At 42.5% G+C, this 25,544-nt stretch overlaps 1 protein-coding gene across 1 annotated transcript in view; it reads right to left on the reverse strand.

The window, feature by feature from the left end:
* Positions 1–25,544, reverse strand: part of GOLGA1 (golgin A1) — a 46,190-nt gene that overhangs the window by 15,591 nt on the left and 5,055 nt on the right. The window contains exons 4-14 of the mRNA XM_040631875.1: positions 23,726–23,816; positions 21,397–21,471; positions 20,367–20,464; positions 18,957–18,989; positions 16,336–16,464; positions 15,845–16,014; positions 15,252–15,363; positions 6,752–6,877; positions 4,870–4,965; positions 2,055–2,150; positions 475–624 (exon numbers count right to left, since the gene is read on the reverse strand). Of these exons, the coding sequence (XP_040487809.1) occupies positions 475–624; positions 2,055–2,150; positions 4,870–4,965; positions 6,752–6,877; positions 15,252–15,363; positions 15,845–16,014; positions 16,336–16,464; positions 18,957–18,989; positions 20,367–20,464; positions 21,397–21,471; positions 23,726–23,816 (1,176 nt within the window). The remainder of the gene's footprint in view (positions 1–474; positions 625–2,054; positions 2,151–4,869; positions 4,966–6,751; positions 6,878–15,251; positions 15,364–15,844; positions 16,015–16,335; positions 16,465–18,956; positions 18,990–20,366; positions 20,465–21,396; positions 21,472–23,725; positions 23,817–25,544) is intronic.

Consider the following 25,544-nt stretch of genomic DNA (forward strand, 5'->3'; position numbering starts at 1 on the left):
TACAGAACTTGCATCCCGCCCTTTGCACCACTGCAGGGCCGGGAGATGGGAATGGGGCAGGGGTCCGAAAGAGCCAGCTGACAACGGCCTCACAGGAAGAAACACGGCTCGGGACTCTGGAGATGCGGAGTGGGGGGAGTGACCAGAGGCAGGGAGAAGCCATGAGGGAGGAACAAGAGCACTGAGGAGAAACAGCAGGAAGAAGCTGAAGGGGCTGCAGAGGAAGCGTCAGTAAGCCCCTGCGTGGCCCAGAAGAAAAGAAAACCCAGCTGTTTGGGGTTTTATAAAAAGCAGCCATTTTACATCCATTCTCACGAGCAGGTGCCTTGTTGGAAAGATAAAAACTGCTCCAAAAAGTGGTTCCCTCATGGGCGGGGGGGGGGGGACTGGTCTTCTCCCCGTCAACGACTTGGCAGCCCAGCCCCGCGGGAACCTGGCGCTCGCAAGCCTCGCATCACGCCTCTCCCCACTCACCACCTCTTGCTCCGCGGCTGTCCGGTCGGCCGCCCGGGCTCTCTCCAGGGCCGCAAGCTCGGCCTCCAGCGTGTGGACGCGCTCCGAGCACTGCTGCTCCAGAGCGAGCACCTGCTGCTGCGCCCGGCTGCTCTCCCTGTTCGCGGCGGCCTAGGCGGGGGGGAGGACAGTTACCCATGGGACCCCATTCTCTGCCTCCGTGACCCAAAGATGGGTTCCAGTAGAAACAACTCTCCTTCCTGATCTCTGGCCTGGGTGCTGTTGAGGTCCCCACCTGCAGCCCTGCGTACTGCCCCTGGCCTGTTCGGTGCTGGGGGGAAGCCTTCGGGCACCAGCTAGTCCTAAGACACGGCCCTCCTTCACCCGACTTGGTGCTGTCTTCTACGGCTGAGGCTTTTCCTGGGGAGGCAGTGTAGCTCTCCTTCAACTTACGATGGGGTTGTAACCTGATAATCCCATTGTAAGTTGAAATATTAAGTCAAAACAAGCATCACAGCTTAGCCTAGCCTACTTTAAATCCCCAGAACGGGGGTGCCTAGCTGGCTCAGTCTGTACTAATTGTGACTCTTGACCTCGGGGTTGTGAGTCTCAGCCCCACACTGGGTGGAGAGATTAAACATAAAATCTTTAAAAATTTTTTTTAAAAAATGCTCAGAACACTTGAATTAGCCTACAGCCGGGCAAAGCTTATATTACACCGAAGTGTTGAATATCTCATGTAATTTATTGAATGCTGCGCTCAAAGTACAGAACAGAAAGGCTGCATAGGTACAGAATTGTCTGCCCTGTGATCTCGTGGCCGCCCGGGAGCTGTGGCTCCCTGCCACTGTCGGGCACTGAGGGAGAGGACCGTACTGCCCATCGTTAGCCCAGGAGAAGCTCAAACTTCAAAATGTGAAGTACAGTTTCTACTGAAGGCATACTGATTTTGCATCTCATGAAGTCAAAAAATCATTAAGTTGAACCATCATAAATCAGGGACCATCTGTATAATACAGTGATGATGAACAAGGGCTTTGACCTAAGAAAGGTGAGGGTTTTGCCATTTATTAGCTGGGAGACCATGACCACTGGGTTACTGACCCAGTCTTTCTGAACCAGCTTCCTCTAGAGAAAGAGGATAACTGCACATACTCTTAGGTCTGCAGCAAGGACTGAGACACGTGAATACTGAGCACAGTGACCAGAACGGCAACCACACCATCAGTACTGTTTGCATTTCTCCAGATTCTAACTCAACACCCCACCTGGGGCTGCGACAGCTGGCCAAGCCCTTACCCTGTTCTCCCCAGAGCCGGGACCCTGTTCTCCACAGCCCCGGCTGCAAGCCACCACCTCTAACAGTCCCAGAACAAGGATGGGCCCCACGGCCAGCTGTCAGATGGGAATTAGCCGGGCTCCAACTCTTTGGGTAACTCGGACCCTCCAGCAGGTCCTGATTCCCTCCACGCGCACCTGCCCAGCTGCTCACGTCCAGCTCCACAGGTGTGCCTGAGGTCGGGTCCAGATACCTCACCGGAGCGAGTCTGGGGCAGCTGCAAAGGCTAAAGCGCAAGCATCAGGGGCCCCGAACCACTTACGAGCTCCTGAATCTGAGCTTCCTGAGCCGCCATGACATCACCGCTGTGCTTTAGCTTCTCCTCAGATGCCTGCAAGCTCTGCTCGAGTTCTTTCACCTGCGGGGGGAAGACAAGCCTTCCTTCATTCAAAAGAAGCTGAAGAGTGGTAATAAACAGCTTGAAAAATCAAATCCATTTAAGTTGTCAAACGGGTACACTACAGAAAAATTTTAAGTTAGAAAAAAAATACACCTATACACCTACCATTATACGACGCCACTATTCTAACATCATATCCTCGGGTGTCTTTTTGTAAGTTTTTTTTTTTTTTTTTTTTTTTTTTACAACTTTGTATACAATTCTAGGAAAACTTTGTCTTTTTCCTCCTCACTCAAGTTTCCTTCTGTGTTCCCATGCAGTCTTCAGAACTTAGATTATTTCTTTCAAGGACACCTCACGATCTACCGACCCACTGGCTGCCGTGCGGGCACGCCGGCGCTTCCCCACTCTTCCATCTGAGACAACGCAGCAGCCAGCATCTCCACCTAACATTCTGTGACCTGCTTTGAGCTACTTCCTTAGGACGGATTCCCAGAAGTGGGATGACTGCTCACGACAGAAACTTTCACTCATTCCACAGACACCAGGCCCGTCTGACTTTGCACGAGGCACTGCATGAGGCTGTGCGGCTGGCCCCGTGGACAGGACCACACACACCCTGTCCGCCCAGCTGGCTGTGGCTTTCCAACAGGGCATTTTTATCCCGTTCGAGTCATCTTTCCAATTTCCCTGATAAAATCCACTTGTTTGCTGAGTAAAGCCTGACCTTGAGGAAGTTTATTACGAGAACATAAACACAAGGAAGGCTGCAGCTTTGTCGAGGGGAAGTAGGTACCCAAAAAGAGAGGGGTACTTTTAGGTCTCATGGTTCCTCATACACACGCACATGGAAGACTGAGCTGAAGCAGCTTCCGGAGGACAATGTATTTCCACAGAGGAGAGCAGTAACGTTACTTGCCCAGGATCACGAATTTTATTAGTGGCAGAGCCAGAACTGAAACCTAGTTTTTTAAACTCCTGGGTTCAGAAAGTAGCTACCCAAGTCTCAGCTTAGAGGCAGAGCTCAAGAAAGATTCAGATCCTCCAGAGGTTAAGCATAGAGTTATCACATGACCTGGCAATTCCACTTCTAGGTATAAACCCAAGAGAAATGAAAGTAAAAGCTCACACAAAAACCTTGTTCATAGCACTACACTACTATTTACTACTCACAATAGCCAGAGGGTGGAGATAACCCAAACAGCCATCAACAAAGGAAGGGATAAACAAAACGTGGCAGAGACATATAAAGGAATGAAAGCCTTTTAGAAAAAGCTCATTCAGCCCTAGGGCACCTGACTGGCTCAGCGGTAGAGCTTGGGACTCATGATCTTGGGGTCGTGAGTTCGAGCCCCATGCGTGGCATCGAGTTTACATAAAATTAAAAAAAAAAAAAAAAAGGCTTGTTCAGCCTTTAAAAGGAATGAAATTCAGACACATGCTATAACATGAATGAACCTCGAAGACATATGTCAAGTAAGATCAGCCAGACACAAAAGGCCACATATTGTATGATTCTGCTAATAGGACGTTCCTAGAGTAGTCAGATTTATAGGGACAGAAAGTAGAATGGTGGTTGCCAGGGGCTGGGGGTGGGAGAGAAAGGGAAGTTAGTATTTAATGGGGACAGAATTTCAGTCTGAGAAGATGAAAATGTTCTGGAGATGATCGTGTTGATTGTTGCAAAATAGTGTGAATAAATGTGCTTCATGCCACAGAACTGTGCCCTAGAAATGGCTGAAATAGTAACTTTTATGTCATGTGTATTTTATCACAATAAAAAGATAGATATTCAGAAACAGAACTGAATTCTAATAAAAGAAACCAAGCTGTATTGAGAAATACAGAGCTTTAAAGCATATTTATCAGGAAATAGGATTTTCAAAAGGAGCTAAGCATTTGCTACGGTCTGAATGTTTGTGTTCCCCCAAATTCATGTGGAAATCCTAATGTCCGATGTGATGGTAACAGGAGGTGGGGCCTTTGGGAGGTGCTTGGGTCATGAGGGTGGAGTCATCTTGACGGCATTAGTGCCCTCATGAAAGAGGCCCCATAGAGATCCCTTACTCTTTCCACCTCTTCACACTCATTAAACTGGCAGACAAATAAAGAAATGGCTGGACAAGGCAGCGATGCCGATGCTGAAACCTGCATGTGCGCTAGAGGGGAGAGCCAGGGGCAGCCCCTGCAGGACCGTTCTTGTCCTACTTAGTCACGTTAGGTCACATGCATTCTCTGTCCTCAAGGTGACAGGGACAAGGCTTTTCAGTGCAATGTAGCCTGTGGTGACAGGGGGCGGCAAGCTGGAAGTCCAGCATCTGGTAGAAAACCACGATGTAGAGCAGTGAGCACCACGACATGGACACGGACAGAGTGGAGCAGGTAAAGGGGGCGGTGTCTGCGGAACTATACTGCTTACGTAAATTCACACACATGCACACAAAACAAGGCCTTAAGGTAACCCCACAACACAGGGATCTCTATTAACCCCATCAGAATGGTTTTCTGTGGGAGGGAAGGGCACAAGGATAAAAGGGAATATGCAAGAGAACAGTGCTGTGTGGAACGATGGTGGTGATGAGGCAAGAACGAAGATGACGAACACAGCCACGTGTAAATAAAATCCGAAACAGTCCCTTCAAAAGAAAACCTCTGACCCCAGGGGATTCTCCCCCGACGATGTCATCCAACCAGGCTACCACCCAGACACAGGAACCCCTGGGAGTGAGGTCAGTACCCGAGTCTCCAGGGTGTCAATGGCCTGGGCCTGGCTGCTTCTGGCTGCCATGAGCTGCTGTCTGGTATCCTCCAAATTCTGCTCAGCAACAGTTTTCTGTAAGTTGAAAGAAGAGTAAAAGAAAACAATCATTTTTCCATTGAATAAATACTTATTGATGTCTACCACATACTGTGACCTGTGTGAGGCACAGGGGACACGAATGCATTAAAAATAACAGCTGAGATAAAATTCACATATCATGAAGTACACACAGATAAATCTGACACAGTCCTTTGACCTTGAGGCTGAGGCAAAAGACTAACAAAAAAATTAATAGAGTGCAGTTAGTACCCACAGAGATGCCCACAGCAGGCCACTCACTGCCTCAGGAAAGTGCGTGGCTCCCTAATTCACACGTGGCCCGGGGCAGGGGGAGCACCCAGGCAGAGCAATGATCACTGGAGTCGTGAAACAGCCTGGGACCTTCGGGGAGCTACAGCTTGCAAAGAGCTAAAGCAATGGTGGACTCAGGTCAAGAAATAAGACTAGAAAGTCAGGCAGAGGGGCAGATCACGGGAAGATTTTTATGCTGCAGAAAAGTTTGAACTGAATTCTGTAGGCAATGTTTTTTAAAGTGGGGTTGTCCACACACGGGTGTTAGACTAACTTGGTGAGGGAGGTAAGTGGGTGTTAAACTTGAGGTGAAACTGGGCCTACTGAAAACAGGATTTCTGGGGGGCAGGAATATACACTCTAAATAAACTTCCCAAGTACCTCCTATGCACGCTAAGCTTTAAAAGAATGATGATCCTTAAAATAAGGGTCCTTAACATAAGGATCATAATATTAACAGCTGAAATATACAGAGACCCTACTATGTTTTAGGGTTTCATTCTAAGCACTTCACATATTGTAACTCCTTGAATCCTAACAATTCTATTGTTTGGTACAATTATCCACCGTATTTCACAGAGGAGAAAACAAACACAGATTAAGTTTTTTGCTCTAAGTCACCAACTAGTAAGTAGAAGATGCGAGATACAAACCTAGGCAGTCTGATTCTAGAAATTAATTTACAGCCAGAACCCATGCGATACACACTGCAGACTGCAGGGGAGCTGGGGAAGAAGGCTAAGGGAGCAAGGCGGCCAGGAATACCAGCTCGGCGGTGGGCGCGGAAGACCACCTTAGGGGTGAAGGAGACTGATGCTGGGTAGGCCAGTCTGCAGACCTCTTCTATGGACTAGGCGAGAGCTGCTGGAAGCCCTGAGTACAACAGTGGCAGTGGAGATGGAGATGTTTAGTTGAAACAAAGACAGTAGGGATCTAATCTAGGCCCCAGGTTTTGGCTTTGTCACCTCTGTCACGGTGAGGTCAGTCACTGGGATACAAAGAGGAGGAGGAGCAGAACATGGGCAGACAATGGGCTCAGGCCTGATGAGAAAGCAAGTTCACCTACACCACTGGGCAAAAGGCCAGTCTGTTCCACAGCCTCGCTCAGCGAAGGAGGGTCCCCTCACTGCCAAAGGCGATTTGTGCTCACGCCACACGCAGACAGTAATGATTTTCCTTGGCCGCTGGAAAGTACAAAAGGTGGAAGAAAGCAGGGCAGTAAGACAGGACAGCCTAAGTGGCATAGATCACCAGGTGCGGTTCACTGGTGATTAGGATGCTGTTTACTCATAGGCCTCTCTGAACGAAGCTCTCCCTTTGCTGAGGAAAACGTGGTACACACAGGTGACACAGGTGGCTGTTTTTACAGGACAGTCAGAAGTAGGAGGGAGGGCTCTTTTCTCCCAGCTGCTTGTGGACCTTCTGGCTCTGCGGCTCTAGGATCGTATGAAATCTGCAGTGTTCCCACTCCCTCCCCAACAGGGGCTGTCTGAAAAGAGCTCGTTACCTCTTTCAGCAGTTCCTGCACATGTTCTTCTCCGGATAAGTTCTGCTCTAGTCTCTTCTCCAAGGATGAGACCTTCTCCTGCAAATGCGTGATGAGTTTTTCCTTCTCTTGAGTCTCAGCACTGGCCTGCAAATGAGAGCAGAGATTACATTACACTATAACCCCTTTCTCCCTCCCACTTCCTGTCTCCTCTTGGACCATCACGTTTCCCTGAAATTCTGTTCTCAACTGCCTCTCAGAAGATCATACAGTGAAGAAATCTTCCCTGAAAAGGGACAAAGATGCCAGACCGGAACCCAGCACCACCCAGGCATCCGTTCAGACCTAGTGCAGCAAGAGGCAATCGCTCATTCAATTTAAGCAACTGGTGATGTGGGAAAGAACACGGCTATGAGCTCAGCGGAATGCAGCCAGGACCCTGAGAAGATGCTCCTCTTCTCTAAGACCGTCAGTTTGTACCGTCCTGATCTACTACCTTCTACTCTCACCAAGAGCACATTTAATGCGATTAGTCTATCCAACAGGACCTACATCTTTAGCCCAGATGCCAAACTTGGCAAAGGTAATGCCACTGAAAAAGGACCCCACAACCACTACAAATGACCAAGAGAACAATGTTCCTGGAAATGTGGGGCTGGATGAAGCAGTAATGATGCCAAGGCAGCTGACTTAAGGGCTAAGAGAGAACTTCTAAAACACAGGATCACATTCATCCTGGCTCCCAGCATAGTGACCAGGGCAGAGCCACTGTGCACCTCACGCCCTGGCCCAAAACAAGCAGCTATCTACTTTATTTCAGTCTATCTCTTTAGCAGTGATGGTAGTGGTGGTGGTGGCGGGTCTGGACTTGGTTCCTCTCACTGTTACCAATCTTCAAATGCTGCTTAATGTCAAAGCAGAGGATCCGGGAAGCTTTGATTACACAAGTTCTTAGGTCCCCAGTGGTCTTTGTATTCACTGAAGACGCCCATTCTCCTCTCCAAAAAAAGTTCATATAGGGGCGCCTGGGTGACTCAGTCATTCAAGTGTCTGCCTTTGGCTTGGGTCCTGAGCCTGGGGTTCTGGGACTGAGCCCCATGTTGGGCTCCCTGCTCAGCGGGGAGTCTGCTTGTCCCTCTCCTTCTGCCCCCTCCCAACTTGTGCTCTCTTGCTCTCTGAAAAAAAAAAAAAGGTTCCTATACATCAGCACCTTACTGTGAAGACCTGTGCCTCCTCACAGGCACTCTGCTTCCTCACTTTACGCTTCTGTGGATCATCTCGAGCTACAGACTTTCATGTTCAGTTTGGAGCCCAGAGAATCTCTCCTCAGAATAAAATGTAGCAACTTGGGTTTAGGGTTTTAGGATGAAGCATTTGCCACTCTAAATTTTCCCAGGGGGGCACCTGGGTGGCTCAGTCGGCTAAGCGTCTAACTTCAGCTCAGGTCATGATCCCAGGGTCCTGGGATTGAGCCCCGCATCGGGGTCCTCACTCCCTGCTCCCTCTCCCTCTGTCCCTCCCCCTCCTCATGCTCTCTCAAATAAATAAAATCTTTAAACAAAAAATTCTCAAAGGGTGAGAGGATAGGTAATAGAGGGCTCCAGAGACTGAACTCTCTAGATTCAAGTTTCCATAATTCAGTAAACTTTTATCAAGTCTATACTGTGTGTAGTCTTCTGAGGATACAACCAGACACAGTTCCTGACCCACAGAAGCAAGGTGGCTCATGGTAAAGACACATATGCACAAAATTAATTGTAAAACAATACAATCATGCTGCAACAGAGGGCCATACAAGGTGCTATATCAGAGTCAGGAGGGATTAACTGTTTGAGGAAATCAGATCAGGCCTCCTGACGAGGCAAGTCCCGGGAGAAGGGGGTTGAAGCATTCTGGGTAAAGTGCAACACATGTAAAGAGGTGAGGGCCAAGTTCGGCATGACTAGGAAACTGGGAGAAGAGGTAGAGACAACTCCCAAGTCTGTAACTCAGATGCCTGGTGAAACGGTAACATGATACAAAACAGAGAAGACAGAGGGAGAGAGAGTTTGCTGGGAAAGAAAAACAGTTTGGCCATGATGACCAATCACGGTGAGTCTCTCACTAATAATGCAATAATCATAATGTGTAGCAGGGTGCGGCAGTGGCAGCTAGAGTCTCAGAGCATGAGTAAGCACTTCCCATGCTCCCTAGTCCTTACACCACCCTTCACTGTGTCCATTTATAAGGAAACTGAAGCTTAGGAACTAGCCCAAAGGCACATCCCAGTGATAAATTAGAGATTCAAACTCAGGTCTTCTGAAGCCAAAGCCTGTACTCATTCTACTACACATCAAAGTGAACTTGAGAGATACAGGGGACTTTACAGTGAAAACCAAAGTTTTGGTGTTAGGCAAAGGTAGGGACAGAAAAAGAATCAGTCACGAATTTCCATTTAGTGTTCTTGTACACCATAACCCCCTCTCCACTCTCAGTGCTTTACTTCAGGCCCACAACACCTTATATGCTACAGCTAACATTATCCTTAATGGTGAGAAACTCAAAGCTTTCCCACTAAGATCAGGTACAAGGCAAGAATGCCCCTCTCATCAATCCTTTCCAACACTGTACTAGAAATCCTTGCTAATGTAATAAGACAAGAAAAGGAAATACAAATACATGGATTGGGAAGGAAAAACCTAAAACTGTCTTTGTTAGTAGATGACATGATCATCTATCTAGAAAATCCAAATAAATTGGTTAAAAAACTCCCAGAAATAACAAGTAGTTTTAGAAAGGTTGCAGGATACAACGTTGTTATAGAAAAGTCAACTGCTGGGATGCCTGGGTGGCTCAGCTGGTTAAGCGCCTGCCTTCGGCTCAGGTCATGATCCCAGGGTCCTGGGATCAAGTCCCACATCGGGCTCCTTGCTCAGCAAGGAGCCTGCTTCTCCCTCTGCCTGCCTATACCCCTGCTTGTGCTCTCTCTCTCTGACAAATAAAACCTTAAAAAAAAACCAAAACCAAAAACCAAAAGTCAACTTTTGGCTTTCCTACATACCAACAATAAACAAGTGGAATCTGCGATTAAAAACACAATTACCATTTACATCAGCACCCCCAAAATGAAATACTTAAGTATAATCTAACAAAATAGGTATAAGACCTATGTGAGGGAAACTACAAAACTCTGATGAATGAAACAAACAAACAAACACGAAAAAACTAAATAAATGGAGTGATAGTCCATGTTCATGGACAGAAGGACTCAATACTGTTAAGATATCAGTTCTTCCCAACTTGATCTATAGATTCAATGCAATCCCAATCAAAACCCCAGCACGTTACTTTATGATAGCAACAAAATGAGTTTAAAGTTTATATGGAGATACAAGAGACCCACAAAAGCCAACACAATATTGAAGGAGAAGACTGAGGCTACCTGACCTTAAGACTTACTATGAAACTACAGTAATCAAGAGAGGATGGTATTGGTGAAGGAAAAGACAAAATAGATCAGTGGAACAGAATAGGGAGTCCAGAAATAGACCGCCAATAAATATATTCAATTGATTTTTGACAAAGAAGTAAAGGCAGTACAATGAAGCAAAGACAGCCTCTTCAACAAGCAGTGCTGGAGCATATGGACATCCTCATGAAAAAAAAAAAAAGAATCTAGACATAGAGACCTTACATTTTGCATAAAAATTAACTCAAAATGGATCAGAGGTATAACAGTAAAACTCAAAACTATAGAACTCCTAGAAGATAACATAAGGAGAAAACCTAGATGACCATGGGTATAGCAATCATTCATTAAATATACCACCAAAGGCATGATGCATGAAAGAAATAACTGATAAGCTAGACTTCATCGAAATTAAAAACTTCTGCTCTGCTACAGACAATGTCAAGAGAATAAGAAGTCAAGCCACAGACGAGGAGAAAACATTTGCAAAAGACACATCTGATAAAAACTGCCATCCAAAATATAAAAGAAACTCTTAAAATTCAACAATAAGAAAACAACCCAACAGAATAAGGGAACGAAAAAAAAAGGTATAAGAATTTGAAACAAACAAAACCATCATTATTCACAGATGATGACTGCTATTCAAGAAACCCCAAAAAATCTGTAGATTAGTTATTAAGCTTAGTAACAGTTAATAAATTGTGCAAAAATAATCAATATACAAAAAGAACAGTATTTCTATATGCCAGCAACAAACACAAAAATTTTTAAAATGACACAATTTATAATTGGTATAAAAAAATAAAGTACCTAGGAATAAATTTAATAGTCAATAACAAACTTTTATGAAGAAAATCACAGAATCTTATAGTCGTAAAAAAAAAAAAGAAACATTGAATATCTGAAAAAATAGATCATGTTCTTGGATAAAGAAAACTCACATCATGAAGTAATCACCGCTCTCCAAATGGACCTACAGATTCAATGCAATCCAATCAATATCCCAACAACAAAAAAATTTTTTTTTAAAAGATTTTATTTATTTATTTGACAGAGACAGAGACAGCCAGCAAGAGAGGGAACACAAGCAGGGGGAGTGGGAGAGGAAGAAGCAGGCTCATAGCAGAGGAGCCTGATGTGGGGCTCGATCCCATAACGCCGGGATCACGCCCTGAGCCGAAGGCAGACGCTCAACCGCTGTGCCACCCAGGTGCCCCCCAACAAAATTTTTTGAGGAGTCTGACAAGCTGTTCTGTGGAAGAACAATGGGCCAAGACTATTCAAAAATACTCATGAAAAAGAATTAGGTGAGGAGATTTGTCTTATCAGACACCAGGACTTGTCCTAATACCATAGCTGGAAAGGCGATGTATAGTATCTTGCAAATACCAGAGTGGCATATGCCCCAAAGCCCAACAGTTTCATGTTCGTATGGAAACCTGAACTGTGACAAAGCTGACATTGCGGACTGGTGAGAAAAGAACCAATAAATGGTACCAAGACAATCTTTTTTTTTAGAAAAGATGATAAAGATCCCTTTCTCAAACCAAAATCACAGTTTAGGCATATTAAAGACTTGACTGTAAAAAGCAAAACCATAAAACTTCCTATATAACAACATAGGAAAATAGCATTATAATCCTGGGTAAGAAAAGATTTTAAAAACCAAAAGTGGGGGCACCTGGCTGGCTTAGCCAGTAGAGCATGTGACCCTCGATCTGGGGGTTGTAGAGTTCAAGACCCATAATGAGTCTAGAGATTATTTAAAAAACAAATAAATAAAATGGAAATCCCATTGAAGGGGGACCCATTTTTTAATGAGTAAATAAATAAAAATGAAAAGGCAAAAGTGTGAACTTAAATGAAAATAATAAATTCAACTATACTAAAATTAAGAGCATATTTTCATCAGAAGAGACCATAAAGGGTGTGAAGACAAGGCAAAAATTGGGAGAAGACATTTGCAACCCATATAACTGACAAGGGAGCATGGCAGCCAGGACATATATAAAGAATCCTATAAAATCAAGGAGAAAAAGAGTGCAGTAGAAGAATGGGCAAAAGAATTGAACGAGTACTTCACAGAAGAACAATAATGACCAATAAGCATGAAAAGACAGTGCTACTTCTTAGTAAAATCTGAGGAAAGCAAATTAAAGTCATGCTGAGAAAATATTTCATATTTACTAGACTGGCAAAAAATAAATGTCTGATAATATACCATGTTGGCAAGGAAGCAGAACCAGCCAAGCAAGCTCTTAGACATGGCTGGTGGGACTGTGTGAATTACTGCAACTACTATGGAAAATACGAGGCATTATCCAGAAAAGTTGAAAAAGTACAAAATTGTTTTTAAGATTTTATTTTTAAGTAATCTCTACAACCAATGGGGTGCTTGAACTCACAACCCCGAAATCTCAGTCGTGCACACTGCCAACTGAGCCAGCCAGGCACCCCAAACCTTTCCACGTCTTAAATATACCCTAGAGTAACTTGCACAGGTAGACGAAAGTTCACGGCAGCCTTGTTCGTGATAGTAAAAGACCAGAAACACCCCAATGTGGATGGTCCATAGGATGGATAAACTTTGGTAACTTCATACTATATAGTTGAGAAAAGAACAAATTATAGCTTCATGATCCATACGCATGTGTTTTAGAAATACGATGTTGAGCACCAAAAGCCAAGTTTTAGAAGAATACCTACAGCCTAATTTATATAATTTTTAAAAAGCATGAAAAACAACAGAAGATACATACTGTTTAGGGATAAAATAATAGTAAAATTATAAAGCAAGAAAAAAAAAGGAAATGGAACAGTTTCTAGATTCCTTATAAAAGAAAAAGAAATGGGATGAACAGTGAATGGCACACGGGGAACCTCAAAGATAAGCATATTATTCTTTTTAACCTGTGGGTTAGATACATAGGGGTTCACTGCCTTGTTACACTCTTTACCTTACTTAAATTAATAAATGTTACATCTACTCAATAATGATAAGGACAACAAAAAAACTGACTCCAAACTCATGATCTTCGTGATAAAACTGTCCTTCCTCTGGTGCTCTTAGCCCAATGATTGACACCATCAGCTACTCGGTTGATCAATCCAAAAATCACCAAAACTTCCTTTTCTCTTACTCCCCTCCTACATCCACTACATTAGCAAATGATTTCATAAATCTGTCTACCTCCCCATTACCTTCACCACCACTCTTGTCCAAGCCACCATCTTATGCCTGGACAGGTACAAGAGCTTCCTAACTGGAAACCCATTCAACGTTTCCTCCTCCACCAATCCATTCTTCTCTAACTCAGTGTTCCTCTCTTCCAGTTCCCTGAATGTGCTCATCCTTCTACTGCCTCAAGGTTTTTGCGTTTATGGTTCATACTGTCCACTGTTCTTGCTTAAAATTCTCTCCCACTGCCCCTCCCCCTCCACAGCTCAAATGTTACTTCCTCAAGGGGAGTGTTCTCTGACTCCAAGGCTAGATCAGATCTGATGCCATTAAAGGATCCCACACAGCACGTAGTTTCCCTTCACAGCACGTACCACAGTTTGCAATTACATATTTATGTGATTACTGATTGATATGACTTCCCCTCTAGACTAGAAGTTCCACAAAGGCAAGGGCGGTATCTGTTTTTGCTCACCACAGTATTTCTAACGCCTGGCACAGAGCACTGAGCCTGGCACACAGGAAGGCTCCGATCATATTTTTAGAATGAATGAGGGAACTTTTTAGTATAACTAGTCTAGAAAACTACTTTTTCCAATTATGCAATAGTTAGATGGTTCTAATTGATATCAAAGGGTTCCTTGAATCCCAAAATTTTATGTAGGTTATCTCCCCCACCCCTATGTATTCTGTGCCCTTCTGCTTTCTCTGCCTCCTGCTGTCCTACCCATCTCTGAAATTCCAGTTCCTTCAGGAAGAGTTCCTTCACTCCTGTGCTGGAAAAGCACACTCTCCCGAGGGCATATCTTTTCCATTACAAAATCTATTTCACTTGTTTGGGTTTTGTTGGGTTGAGAATTTGTTTTCTTATGGTCACAGGAGGTTTGAGTTCTATAATGAAACTGTAAGCCTCTGAGAAAACACTGTGTCTAGATCTTCAGTTCACTGAGGGGAGAGACCTTGTATCACAGTCATTCATATATGTGAGATCTATTTACTGGGTGACCCTTGTTGGGAGGCAACACAGTCCAGTAGGACAAGCATGAGTTTTGGACTAAGACTTGGGTTAGAATCCAGCTTTGTCACTCACTGCTGAACTCTGAATGAGGTATATAACTTCTCTTAGTTTCCATCTGGGCATCTGTAGGTATGCTAATACCTAGAAGGAATTCACACAAATCTTACTCTACTGTAATGATGCTGTAAGTCTCTGCTGCACTTGAGATTAGCAGTTCTCCAGGGATGAGGATAAAGTTGGTCATACCACCCGCCAGGGTGGTTTTTTCATATGATGGGAAAAGTGGGATTGTCCATGCCTGAAGGATGTTACTGGCACTAAGAACCCAGGGGCCAGGAAAGCTGAGTGTCCTGCAGTGCGAGGGACAATCATACAATACAAATGTTCTATTCAAAATGGTGAGAAGAAACCTACCACAGAGAAACACTAGTCCATAGTCAATAATAATATTTTTTATTCTTCTTTATAGTTTCAAAACTTAGCACAGACCTATAACAGGAGGGCAATAAATGCACGTTGGCCAAATGAACAAATGAATTATAAGGATTATTATTTGGAACAAACCGGATTAGGCCACATTAACCATGACTGTTACATTTTCTTATGCTCAAGATCCGCCACGTAGTACTTAAAGGCAAATGTGAGCAGACCAAATGGTGCGCTTTGAGACTTCCTGCCAGGACAATCCTCACCTCTTCTGTTCAGCTGTGTGGCCACTCCCATGAGAATACAGCCTGGCTAGACCAGGAACTAGGGCCACACACTCTGCATGAGAAACAGAAGTTTCAGCAGCTACCCTGCGACAGAAATTACTGACGGACTTAGTTTCTACCCCATTCATGAATCCTGGATCCACTCCTAGGACTCTACTCACCTTCTGCAAATCCATGGAAAGCTGCTGAATGAACGCTTGGAGCTCTTGTTCCTTTTGCTCCAGGGCTGAGATCTTATTTTCTGCTCCTGTTTTTGAAGCTGTCACACGATCTCTTCATTGAAAGAAAGCAGACAAGAAACACATTTGGAAATCTCATCTAAGAGACACTCTTCTACAGGAAAAATACAGATGGTTCTTTATATGTCAAGGTTGCAAATGTTAGCCATGTGAAGATTATCAATGGAGAAGACTCCTTAGCTCTTTCTGAAGTAGAAGCCCAAAGAGAAAAATTCCACCCAGTTTTAAGCAAAAAATCGTGATCTGCCTTTGGTTACCCAATAGCTCAGAAACAAAAACATATCTGAATCACCTGGCAGGCTTGGAAGCTGAGCTTCGGCAGGTGAAGGGGAGGGAGGGTGTTGGGTGTTAGGGGTAGAGGGTCTCGAGCCCTGGACAGGTAAGGACAGTCTAGAAGCCTTTGCCAGAACTGAGATCAGAAAGTGTTGCAAAGAGCAGTGGGGAAGGCAGGTGAGCTATACAGCCAGAGCTACACTAACACCGCTTCCCATGGGCCCCACAGACCAAGCAAGAACCTCTGTTCTTCCAGCGCTGAGCAGTGTCTCTGCAATTCTTCTAGCTTCTGGCTCAAGTCTGATGATATCTGACTGGAGGTCATCAACTCCTCCTGGGTGTGACTAAGTTCTCTGGTTCGTGCCTCCAACTCTTGCTCCATTTTCCCCAGACTTTCTTCTTTTTTTAAAAGCTGATACAAAGACAAAGTTTCACTGGGCCACTACTAAGAAATAGTACTGAGACCCATTTTTAAAAATATGGACCGACAAGCCAAACTTTCATAACAATTTTGTGAGCTTATAAGGGGCCTGGTAGTAAATCAGAAAGAAAAGGAAAAGGAAGCACATTCCAAACAGAACTTTCCCACTTTGATAAATCGAAAAACATACACGTATGATTAATATCAAAGACTACTAGGGTATGTTCATCAGCAATCAGACAGTGATGACTAGTAAAATCAAAGTAATGAATCATCTATACAGCACGTAGCTACGAAAACAAAATTGCGCACCATGTGCTTTACTTTACTTAGTTCCTGTTGCTGGAAGCCCTCTAGTTCATCCATTTCATCCCTCCTTTGGAAAAGATTCAAACTCTGGTTCTTCATTTCCTGCAACTGAGCTGCCAGAAACCTTTTCTCCTATTTGGAGGAAGAAGACATCATCTCAGGCAACGAAGACACCACAAATCCATATTATGTAAGCAGAATGCTTTTTTTAAAAAAAATCTACACAAAGTTTTAATTTTTATTCAGCAGAATTCTTTTTAAAACTTCTTAAAGTTTTATTTTTAAGTAATCTCTCCCTGCAACGTGGGGCTCGAACTCACGACCATGAGATCAAGGGCTGCTCGCTCCACCGACTGAGCCAGCCTGGTGCCCCCAGCAGATTTCTTAATAAAGGACAATCTTTAAAAAACTCTCTTGTCAGCAGACAATAATACGTAACAGGAAGCTTTACGGTGGTATGACCGATACAGCATTATCTAACTCTCTTTAAGTTCAAAATAAACGTGTTTTAAATGATATAGCTACGAATAAGGGGAAGAAGGGCAACAATTACTTGACACTTTAAAGTTCCGAAGTTTGATTAGAAATTGCAGCCATTCATTTTACATGTCTGTTCTCAGTGACATACTGAACTGAACAACATGCATAACTGGGGTAAGACAGAGTACCCTGAGAAAATTCGATGCATTTAAGTAGAACTGATGTCAGTTAGCAATTTCAGTTAGGAAGTCAACAAAAATTAGACATGACTGGTGTCAGCAGGTTACAATTTACTAAATGACAGCTTCCCAAGATAGATTCTCTTCAGGACAAACCCTGCGGCTGCAGTTTCCAATTCCTGATTGAAAAGAAATCAAAACAGTCTAAAAATAACATTTCCAAAAATTACAGCGGCTTCAAAGACCTACATAGATGTCTCATTGCTCTTCTGGGTCTAAAATATTTCCCAGTCCCTCTTTGGGCAGGGGAGTGGGCGTAGGGATTGCCTTAGTGCACTGAAGTAGGTTTTATTTAGTTCAGTCCTGTATGTATCCTTTACCATAATTTTAAAAGATACATAAAAAAGAATTCAATGAGAATTTACTACAACCTAAGAGTTTCTTTTAAGAAAAGAAAACTTTAACCTAACCCATACCTCTATATTTAAGAAGACCATCATTAACACCATGTTCAGATTTTTTCAGCACAAGTTTCTTTGGGAGATAGCTTGACTTTTCTGTAATTCTTTCCTTACATGAGTATGTTCAAGCATTCTTTAACTGATAAATTGATAATCAGATTTCTACAGAACACACAGAGACTTCTGGTTTAACTTGGAGTTTTATCCCAAAAATGCAGCAACAATAAAACTCATTTGCTTAATAAAATGAACACATTATATATGTGTATATATATATATATGTGTGTGTGTGTGTATATATATATATATATATATAAAATGAGTTATATTATTTCATTTTTTAAAAAGACTTTATTTATTCCTGAGAGACAGAGAGAGACAAAGAGAGGCAAAAGGAGAAGTAGGCTCCCTGTGGAGCAGGGAGCCCGATGCAGGACTCGATCCTAGGATCCTGGGATCTCGACCTGAGCCGAAGGCAGATACTTAATCGACTGAGCCACCCAGGTGCCCAAACAGTAAATAGATTTTGCGACTGAATATATCAATCTAAGAAATAATTTTTCTACCATGAAGAGTAATTTAGGAGTATTTGATGAAAAGAAAAATGAATTAGGTAGCAGCATATAATTTGGGCTGAGGGAGCTGACTTTTAAATTAAAATGTTTTTCTAACTATAGGCCTGAAATTTCGTCTTCCTGTTCATGTCTGGGAGCCAGGAATACATTACATTAAGCACCTACACAGTGTTACACAAGCTATGGTGCTAGAGTAATCAATTTTCCTCGTCTGTGTTTAGCCAAGAAGTGCTCTTATCTGCTCAGTGCTGAGCCTTGAAAAATGCCCTCCTTCCCCACTGCCTCCTCAAAAAGTATTCCTAACATTACCACAGTGCCAATTAGGGCCCCAGCAGGAAACAGATGGCAGTCTCGAATTGGGTATTTTGAGAAGAGTTTAATAAAGGGACTTTTCAAAGCTGTGGGTGGGTAAGAAAGCACAAGGCTAATGTGCTCGTAACAGTTGGGTATGAAGGGGCAAAGGGATGTAGAGGTTACGAGAAACCCAGGAATATCCAACTGAAGCTGTGACCTTTGGCCATGGGATACAACTAACCTGAAGGGATTCCACCTGGAGAAGCCTGGAGGAATAAATCCCGACCACACGCTTCTTTCACCCCCAGTTCCTCTAGAGCTCCCCGCTGGCAGAACCCAGCTGGAAACCAGAGGGCAATGGAGCCAGGCTGATGCGATTTCCATCAGCCTCCAGGGACACAGAGAAAGGTGAGAGAGGGGTGCAGAGGATATTGGGAGGAGCAAACAAAAGATATCCAGCACGCCCCTCCAGAAAGGGGACCACATGAGCCTTTCAAGCTGGTGTCGAATCAACCAGCAGCCTAAGTCTAAGCGGCGGTAGAGCGCTCAGCACACTAGGTACTGCAGAGGCCATTTTCCAAGCCCTGAGGAGACGCTGACGTTCAGACCGAGATAAAAATAAAAGATGAACTAACCTTTTCAAGTTGATCCATTTTTTCTGACCATTCCTAAAACAAAACAACAAAAAAGTACAGTTTCCAGGAAAGAGTATCAGTAACATAAGATTTTCAGAAAACAAAACAACCTAACTTCCCCTGCAAAGCAAGCAAGCAACCAACCAAAACAGCAAATAAAAAACCCCATAAAGTTGGCTCGGTATTAAGAGAACCAAGAGTCCTAAAAGGAGAAGAAACTGAATTTTATAAAAAATTCTAGGACACAAATATAAACCCGCAGATGTTTACTAAGTAGAGCGCCCAACAGAGCTGTAATGTGGTGTTCTGATGCAGCTTTTCACTTTATTCCTGAGTGTTTTTCCACGAATACTATCATTATTTCTTGGGAGTGAGTAACTGGTAATTACTGAGTTGGTAACTCTGTAATTGATATTTAGAAATTAATTTAATCAAGGTGAGAGGGACAGTCTTCATCAGCCCCTGATAATTATTTTCCTTCTTATTTTACCAACATGCTTTACGCCGTCTGGTATAACTTAAAGGAAAAAGGATTATGCCCCTTATTCACAAATCATAGAACAGGAGGAAAAATAACCATCGGTACAAAAAGCTACATTCCAAGTGCCTACAATCAGAATCCACCAATTTTAGATGATATCTTCATTTATATACATTTATACCGTAGTTATCCATTAAGTATTGGTGAATAATGTTTTTTTTCTGGCTAGCAAATGTCCTAATACTCACTTTAAAATACTCACTTTAAAACCAACCACCCACCCACCCAGCCACCCACCTACGGTAGATGAATTATATATTTTAAGTGAAACATAATAAATTGACCCTGTCTTAATAAATCAAGATTATCATAATATCTTGATGTTTTTCTTAAATTTAAAATGCCATCGAATGAAATATACTTCATAATTATTGTAATAGCTAGTAATAGTACTATTTTCCTTTCTTACTGTTATTCATTCAAGATCTGTCAATGGATGGTTTTAGTGAGATGACAGGAGTTCCTTTCTGTCTAACTCACTGGGGTTGAAGACACTGGGGCACAGAGATTTTAAGAACTATGTAGATCACAGAAACTGGCTAGCGTGACAGCATTCTCCACTCTAAGAGGCAAATACTTGGGGTCTAGGCCTTGAGACAGGTTTTTAGAGGACAGACACCGTTGTCCTTCTCTTGGGATATGCCACCAGGTTAGGACACATGATTTCCCTTCTCCCTGTTACAAAGCTTCACAGAATGACAGAATGATATTCTCATATTCTGGATGCATTTCATGATTACAACTGTAAATTATAGCATTCCTTTTCTCCTAGGCTGTAAATATTTTCTACCAGGTTTATGTCATGATTTTTGAAATCATGTCACTAAGTGAAATCTTTCCACCAGTCGTGGGCGTCACATATAAAATACCTGGTCCTTTCTGGCTAATGCCAAAGCCAGTCCTTCTGCCATTTTGGCTCTGTTGGCTTGGAATGTCTCATTCTGCTCTTGAAATTTCCGCATGGAAGCTGTTAACAAAGAGGCTCTATTTGAGATATGGAAATATTTCAGAAACGGCATGACAAATAGCCCATGTGATTACTTTACAATTGTCACCTAACAAAAAAGATCAAGGTCACATAAGTGGATAATGAGACTGGGAAAAAACTGATCCGTTTCAACTTTCCCAGAATCTTTTGGGCTTAATAATAGACCACAGTTGTTTTTTTGCTTTCTCTTGTTCTGTTTTGGTAATAAGCAAGTATATACATTTAGAAAGATGCCAAAAGATAACTTTTTCAATGGTACAATGACAGAACATGAGTTAGGTAGGTTGCTAGAAGATGCTACTGCTGTTGCTAAGTGATGGTTACTACCACTTTATCAGAATTAAAAATAAAAACCAAAACTAGGCAAAACAAAAAACCTTTCTTTCACTTTGTTTTCCTTTACAATTTTTTTAGTATATATTGTATCAACAGAAAGTAACTTTCTACTTCCTTAGCATCTTTCTTGGATTGAATCCAAAAGAGAACATACGAGTTACGACAGACTAAAGAAAATGTATGTTCTATTGCTGCAGGAGTGAAGACAGCTAAAGACTTCCCCCCATTCTGAATGCAGCAGCATGAAGCTACAGCTAGAACCAGGCTCCTAATCTAGGTCTAAGGGCCAGGCACATGGTTTTACTAAACTCTAAGGGCAGCCAATAAACTGGTCAACTGGATGAAGACAAGCTGATGCACATAATGACCTTCTCCTAAGAAGCATGCCCGTAACACAACATAAATAGGAATTGTATGGTTATAAATTTCAGACAAATGTTTTATCACCCTGATTAGGAAGTACACTTTCAAAGATTTGAGCTATGATGAAGGACAAACTTAACCATACACTTTTGTTTCATTAAAAAAAACTAAACCCTGAAAAGATTGAAAAAAAGCAGGAAAAAAATACGTACAATCCTGGTGTTTTTCTAACGCAATTTCAAGCTTCTCTTTTATCTTCTGCAAGTTTCGGACCTGTTCAGCATAGTCTTGGGTGAGGAGGGTGACGCACATACCAGGAATGGACAAACATCAGGAAAGGAAGTTAATTAAACAAAAAAATGAGTGAAAATGATGATGATTTTCTCAACCCGAAAACCACTGCTGTTAAGGAAAGCTAGGCAGACAGCCTCCCAGTAACGATGAACAACACAGGCAAACAGGTATAGTACAAACCATCCACGGTGTAAATGGTGAATACAAACAGGCAGATTGGTTTAGCCTGGATAGAAAGCAAGAATTGGGCCTGGTCTGGTCATCAGAAATGCCCTGCTCGTCAATTTCAAACCTCAGTTTTTACTTCCCCTTAAAGTATTAGCAATAGGATAGGGCAAAGGGAACTCACTGAACAGCTCACAGTCCATACAACTGAGTTAACAGTGGTTGGGGCAAGGGCACACACCTGACCACAGGGTGGTCTTTACCGTGAAAGTACTTAATTCTCTAGAAAAGTCAGCTTTTTTTCTACATGGGAACTGAGCTTCCTATGCCATACTAAAGGTGAAAGTGAGAATTAATTACATAGGTGGCCAAAGAAGATAGTATGGTATCGTGGAAAAGTAGGTAGGCTTGGGCCAATCCCAGCTCTGTCAGTCTGTAGCTGAGAGACCGTAAGCAAATTATTTTTTTTTAAATTTTTTTAAAGATTTTATTTATTTTATTTTATTTTATTCTATTTTATTTATTTATTTATTTATTTATTTGACAGAGAGAGAGAGAGGGAACACAAGCAGGGGGAGTGGGAGAGGAAGAACCAGGCTCCCAGCAGAGGAGCCTGATGTGGGGCTCGATCCCAGGACTCTGGGATCACGCCCTGAGCCAAAGACAGCCGCTTAACGACTGAGCCACCCAGGCGCCCCCGTAAGCAAATTATTGATCCTAAGTATTAGTTTCTTTACTTATCAAATGATGGTATTAATTGTAATGGCCTCAGATGCACTTAGTAAACCAGGTGTTTTATGTGTCCTAATTAGATAACAAAGTAGGTGTTTTCTATGCCAGAAGCACCTGACACACTTCAGTAAGAGGTTCGGTAGGAGGGAGCTGCTGCTGCTGCTGTTCATACGGAACCTGGAGGAAGATACCCAGGACATAACTGGGCTTTGTAAGTGTCTGTTCTCCGCCCTGTCCCTTCTCTAATTTCAGTCAAGCCCAAACGACTCTTTCGTTTGTATCAGGGAAGGCACGTAGTATTTCACAGCTTTCTCCCCAACATTAAACAAATGTAAAGTTATTTCACCTGTTCCTGATTATTATTTACAAGTAGCCATAATAGGATTGTAACAGCTGAATTTAAAGAAGACTGTAGTTAAGAGTATGGACCCTAGGTAGCAAATCTGGGTTTGGATCCCAGCTCCACCACCTACTACTTGTGTGACCTTAACCTCGCTAAGCCTAGTAAGGCTATAGTGAGGACAAAAGGAGATAATGGACCAACTGGGAGCTGTGGGCTATACTACAGACCTTTGGTAACCTCACAAACACAAATATTTCGCATACAATTTGGTGAATTTTGTAGTCTACTGCTCTCGCTCCAATAAAATGTGCATAAGGCCAAGGGACAAAAAAACACAGAAGCCACTGACCACTTCACAGGATGAAACTTTCAAAATGTATCTACTGGCAGAAACCAAAATAAGAACTCACAACTCTATCACAAACATGCCCTGCTCAGGCAAAGGATATAATGGAAGTTGTGTAAATTGTAAACTACACACAAAAGACATAATGAGAGTTACGGCTTCCATACAGGTGTTGAATATCGTTGGAAAGTGGTCTAAAGACCCAGAAGGACACTTACACAGGTGATATGTAGCTGTAGCAAGTGGCAACATAGCACCAAACCCTCTCTGGTGCTGAAGAATTGGTCTGTTGGCCATTCTCTACAAATACTATCCTCTACCCTTCTCCACCTGAAAGCTATGCTAACGGGTGAAAGATTGTCAAATCTAGTCTACATATACTTTTAATACCTTTTATATCCATTGCTAGAAACCTCAGGAGCAGAAAAACCTAAGTTGTTTTTTTTTTTTTAACTTTAAAACTCGGTTTTGAATTTACACTATTCAGTACACTAACAAAAGGGAGGAACAAAAAGGGTACAAATTGCTCCATTTTCACTAAGAAATACGTCAATATATGTCAATATAACCACAAGGTTATACTATATGGCTATTTAATATAGACAGAGGGTCAGCCAAGGCAAGTTTTCTTTGCTTGCTTTTTATGAATTCTTGGACATACCAGAAAGTCTGGCTTCTAATTTCCGTATCTGTTCATTCCTTCTCAAGAGCTGGGATGAAAGATCTTCTCTAGAGCTGCTTCCATCAGAAGCCTGTTGAAATACAGACAAGAAGAGGTCATATTCATACATGGGTTGTCAGCAGTGTGAGACCCCAGTACTGAACCAGAAAGCAACAACTCTTGTTTCAGGATTCATTATACTTTATGATCACTGAGGAGCTTCTTAATATACCTGGGTCCTAGCTTCTCTACCTGTAAAGCAGGAGCAACACTACCCCCTTCCACCATGTGGAGAAGGTAGGAGATGCTAAACAGACAAACGGGGTGTGTGTGTGTGTGTGTACACGGTATTAGAATAAATAGTGGTAAACAAATCCATTATGATCATATCACCCCAAGTATATAATACAAAGAATATATTTTCAGTGATAAAAAAAGAAATCACTTTATTTTTCCAAAGGTAAAGTCCTGGGAGAAGGGGGGCAGGTTCTTTAACAAGGGGTCAAAGGCTGGTGAAGAACTAATCACTGACGTTGATAAAGTTTTAGTATCTTCATCAAATATGCATCAAAGACTTTAGCAGACAATATGGATTTAATAAACAATATATTAATGAGACATCAATTTTCCCCAACAATCTATTTTATTTTTAAAAAATTTTTTTTAGATTTTATTTGAGAGAGAGAGGGAGAGAGAGAGAGAGCACGAGCAGGAGGAGTGGCAGAGGGAGAGGGAGAAGCAGGCTCCCTTCTGAGCAGGGAGCCCGTCACAGGGCTCAATCCCAGGACCCTGAGATCATGACCCAAGCTGAAGGCAGACACTTAACCAACTGAGCCAGGTGTACCCCCAACAATCTACTTTAAAATGTCTGGATACTACTACTACTTTGGGCACTGCTTACTATTGCTAGTAAGTAACTTACTTTATCTTTTTTCTTTGGATTATAAAATTTTTAAAAATACAGAAGAGTAGGGAGAATGGTTTAATGAACTTTCTCCATCTACTTTAATAACTGCTGACGTTTTCCCTATTTGCTTTATTATTTTACTGAAGTACTATAAATAGCAGATATCATGACATTTTGCCTTAAATACTTTGATAGACATTTCCAAAATATAAGGTCAATTTCCTTTATAGCCACAATACCATTATCACACCTAACAAAATTTTATCTAATATCTAGTCTTCAGCCATGTTTCCCCATCTTATACCCAAAATATCTTTAAAGATGGTTGACAAATTCACTTTAAATATCTATTTATGCATCTAGAAACTTGCCCAGTCCAACATTTATTGCGACTTGGTAAAGTTTATAGTTAAGAGGCAGTCTCTGGAGGTGGAAGACCTGGGTTAACGTCCCATCCTCACCACTTATAAAATAAGAACTTGGGCCAATTAGTCACCTTCTCTGTGCATTGATTTCCTCATATGTAAACCATGACAACAAACACGATCAATCTCACAGAGCTGTGATGAGGGTTACATAAATCAACACTCGTCAAGTCCCTAAAACAGAGACTGGCACGTAATTAGTTTTAACACATATTACCTATTATTAGAAGTTATGATTATTACTGTTAGTGAGAGACATCCTCTTCTCAGCTGTGCTAAGCATTGGGAACAGTGGTGAAACAAAGAGTCCCCACCTAAAACAGCAGCAAAAGCAGCTACTATTATGAAATGCCTGTTAAGAGCCAGGCTCTACATGAAATGTTTTATTCACTAGGCAGAAGAGGTAAGATGGCAGGCCTGCGATCACAATCCTTAGCAAGTTCTGCTTGTAAGGCCAGCCCTGGGCTGGCCTATGGGAACTTAGACT

Source organism: Ursus maritimus, unplaced genomic scaffold (genome assembly GCF_017311325.1).
Source record: "Ursus maritimus isolate PB19 unplaced genomic scaffold, ASM1731132v1 scaffold_17, whole genome shotgun sequence".
NCBI classification, from domain to species: domain Eukaryota; kingdom Metazoa; phylum Chordata; class Mammalia; order Carnivora; family Ursidae; genus Ursus; species Ursus maritimus.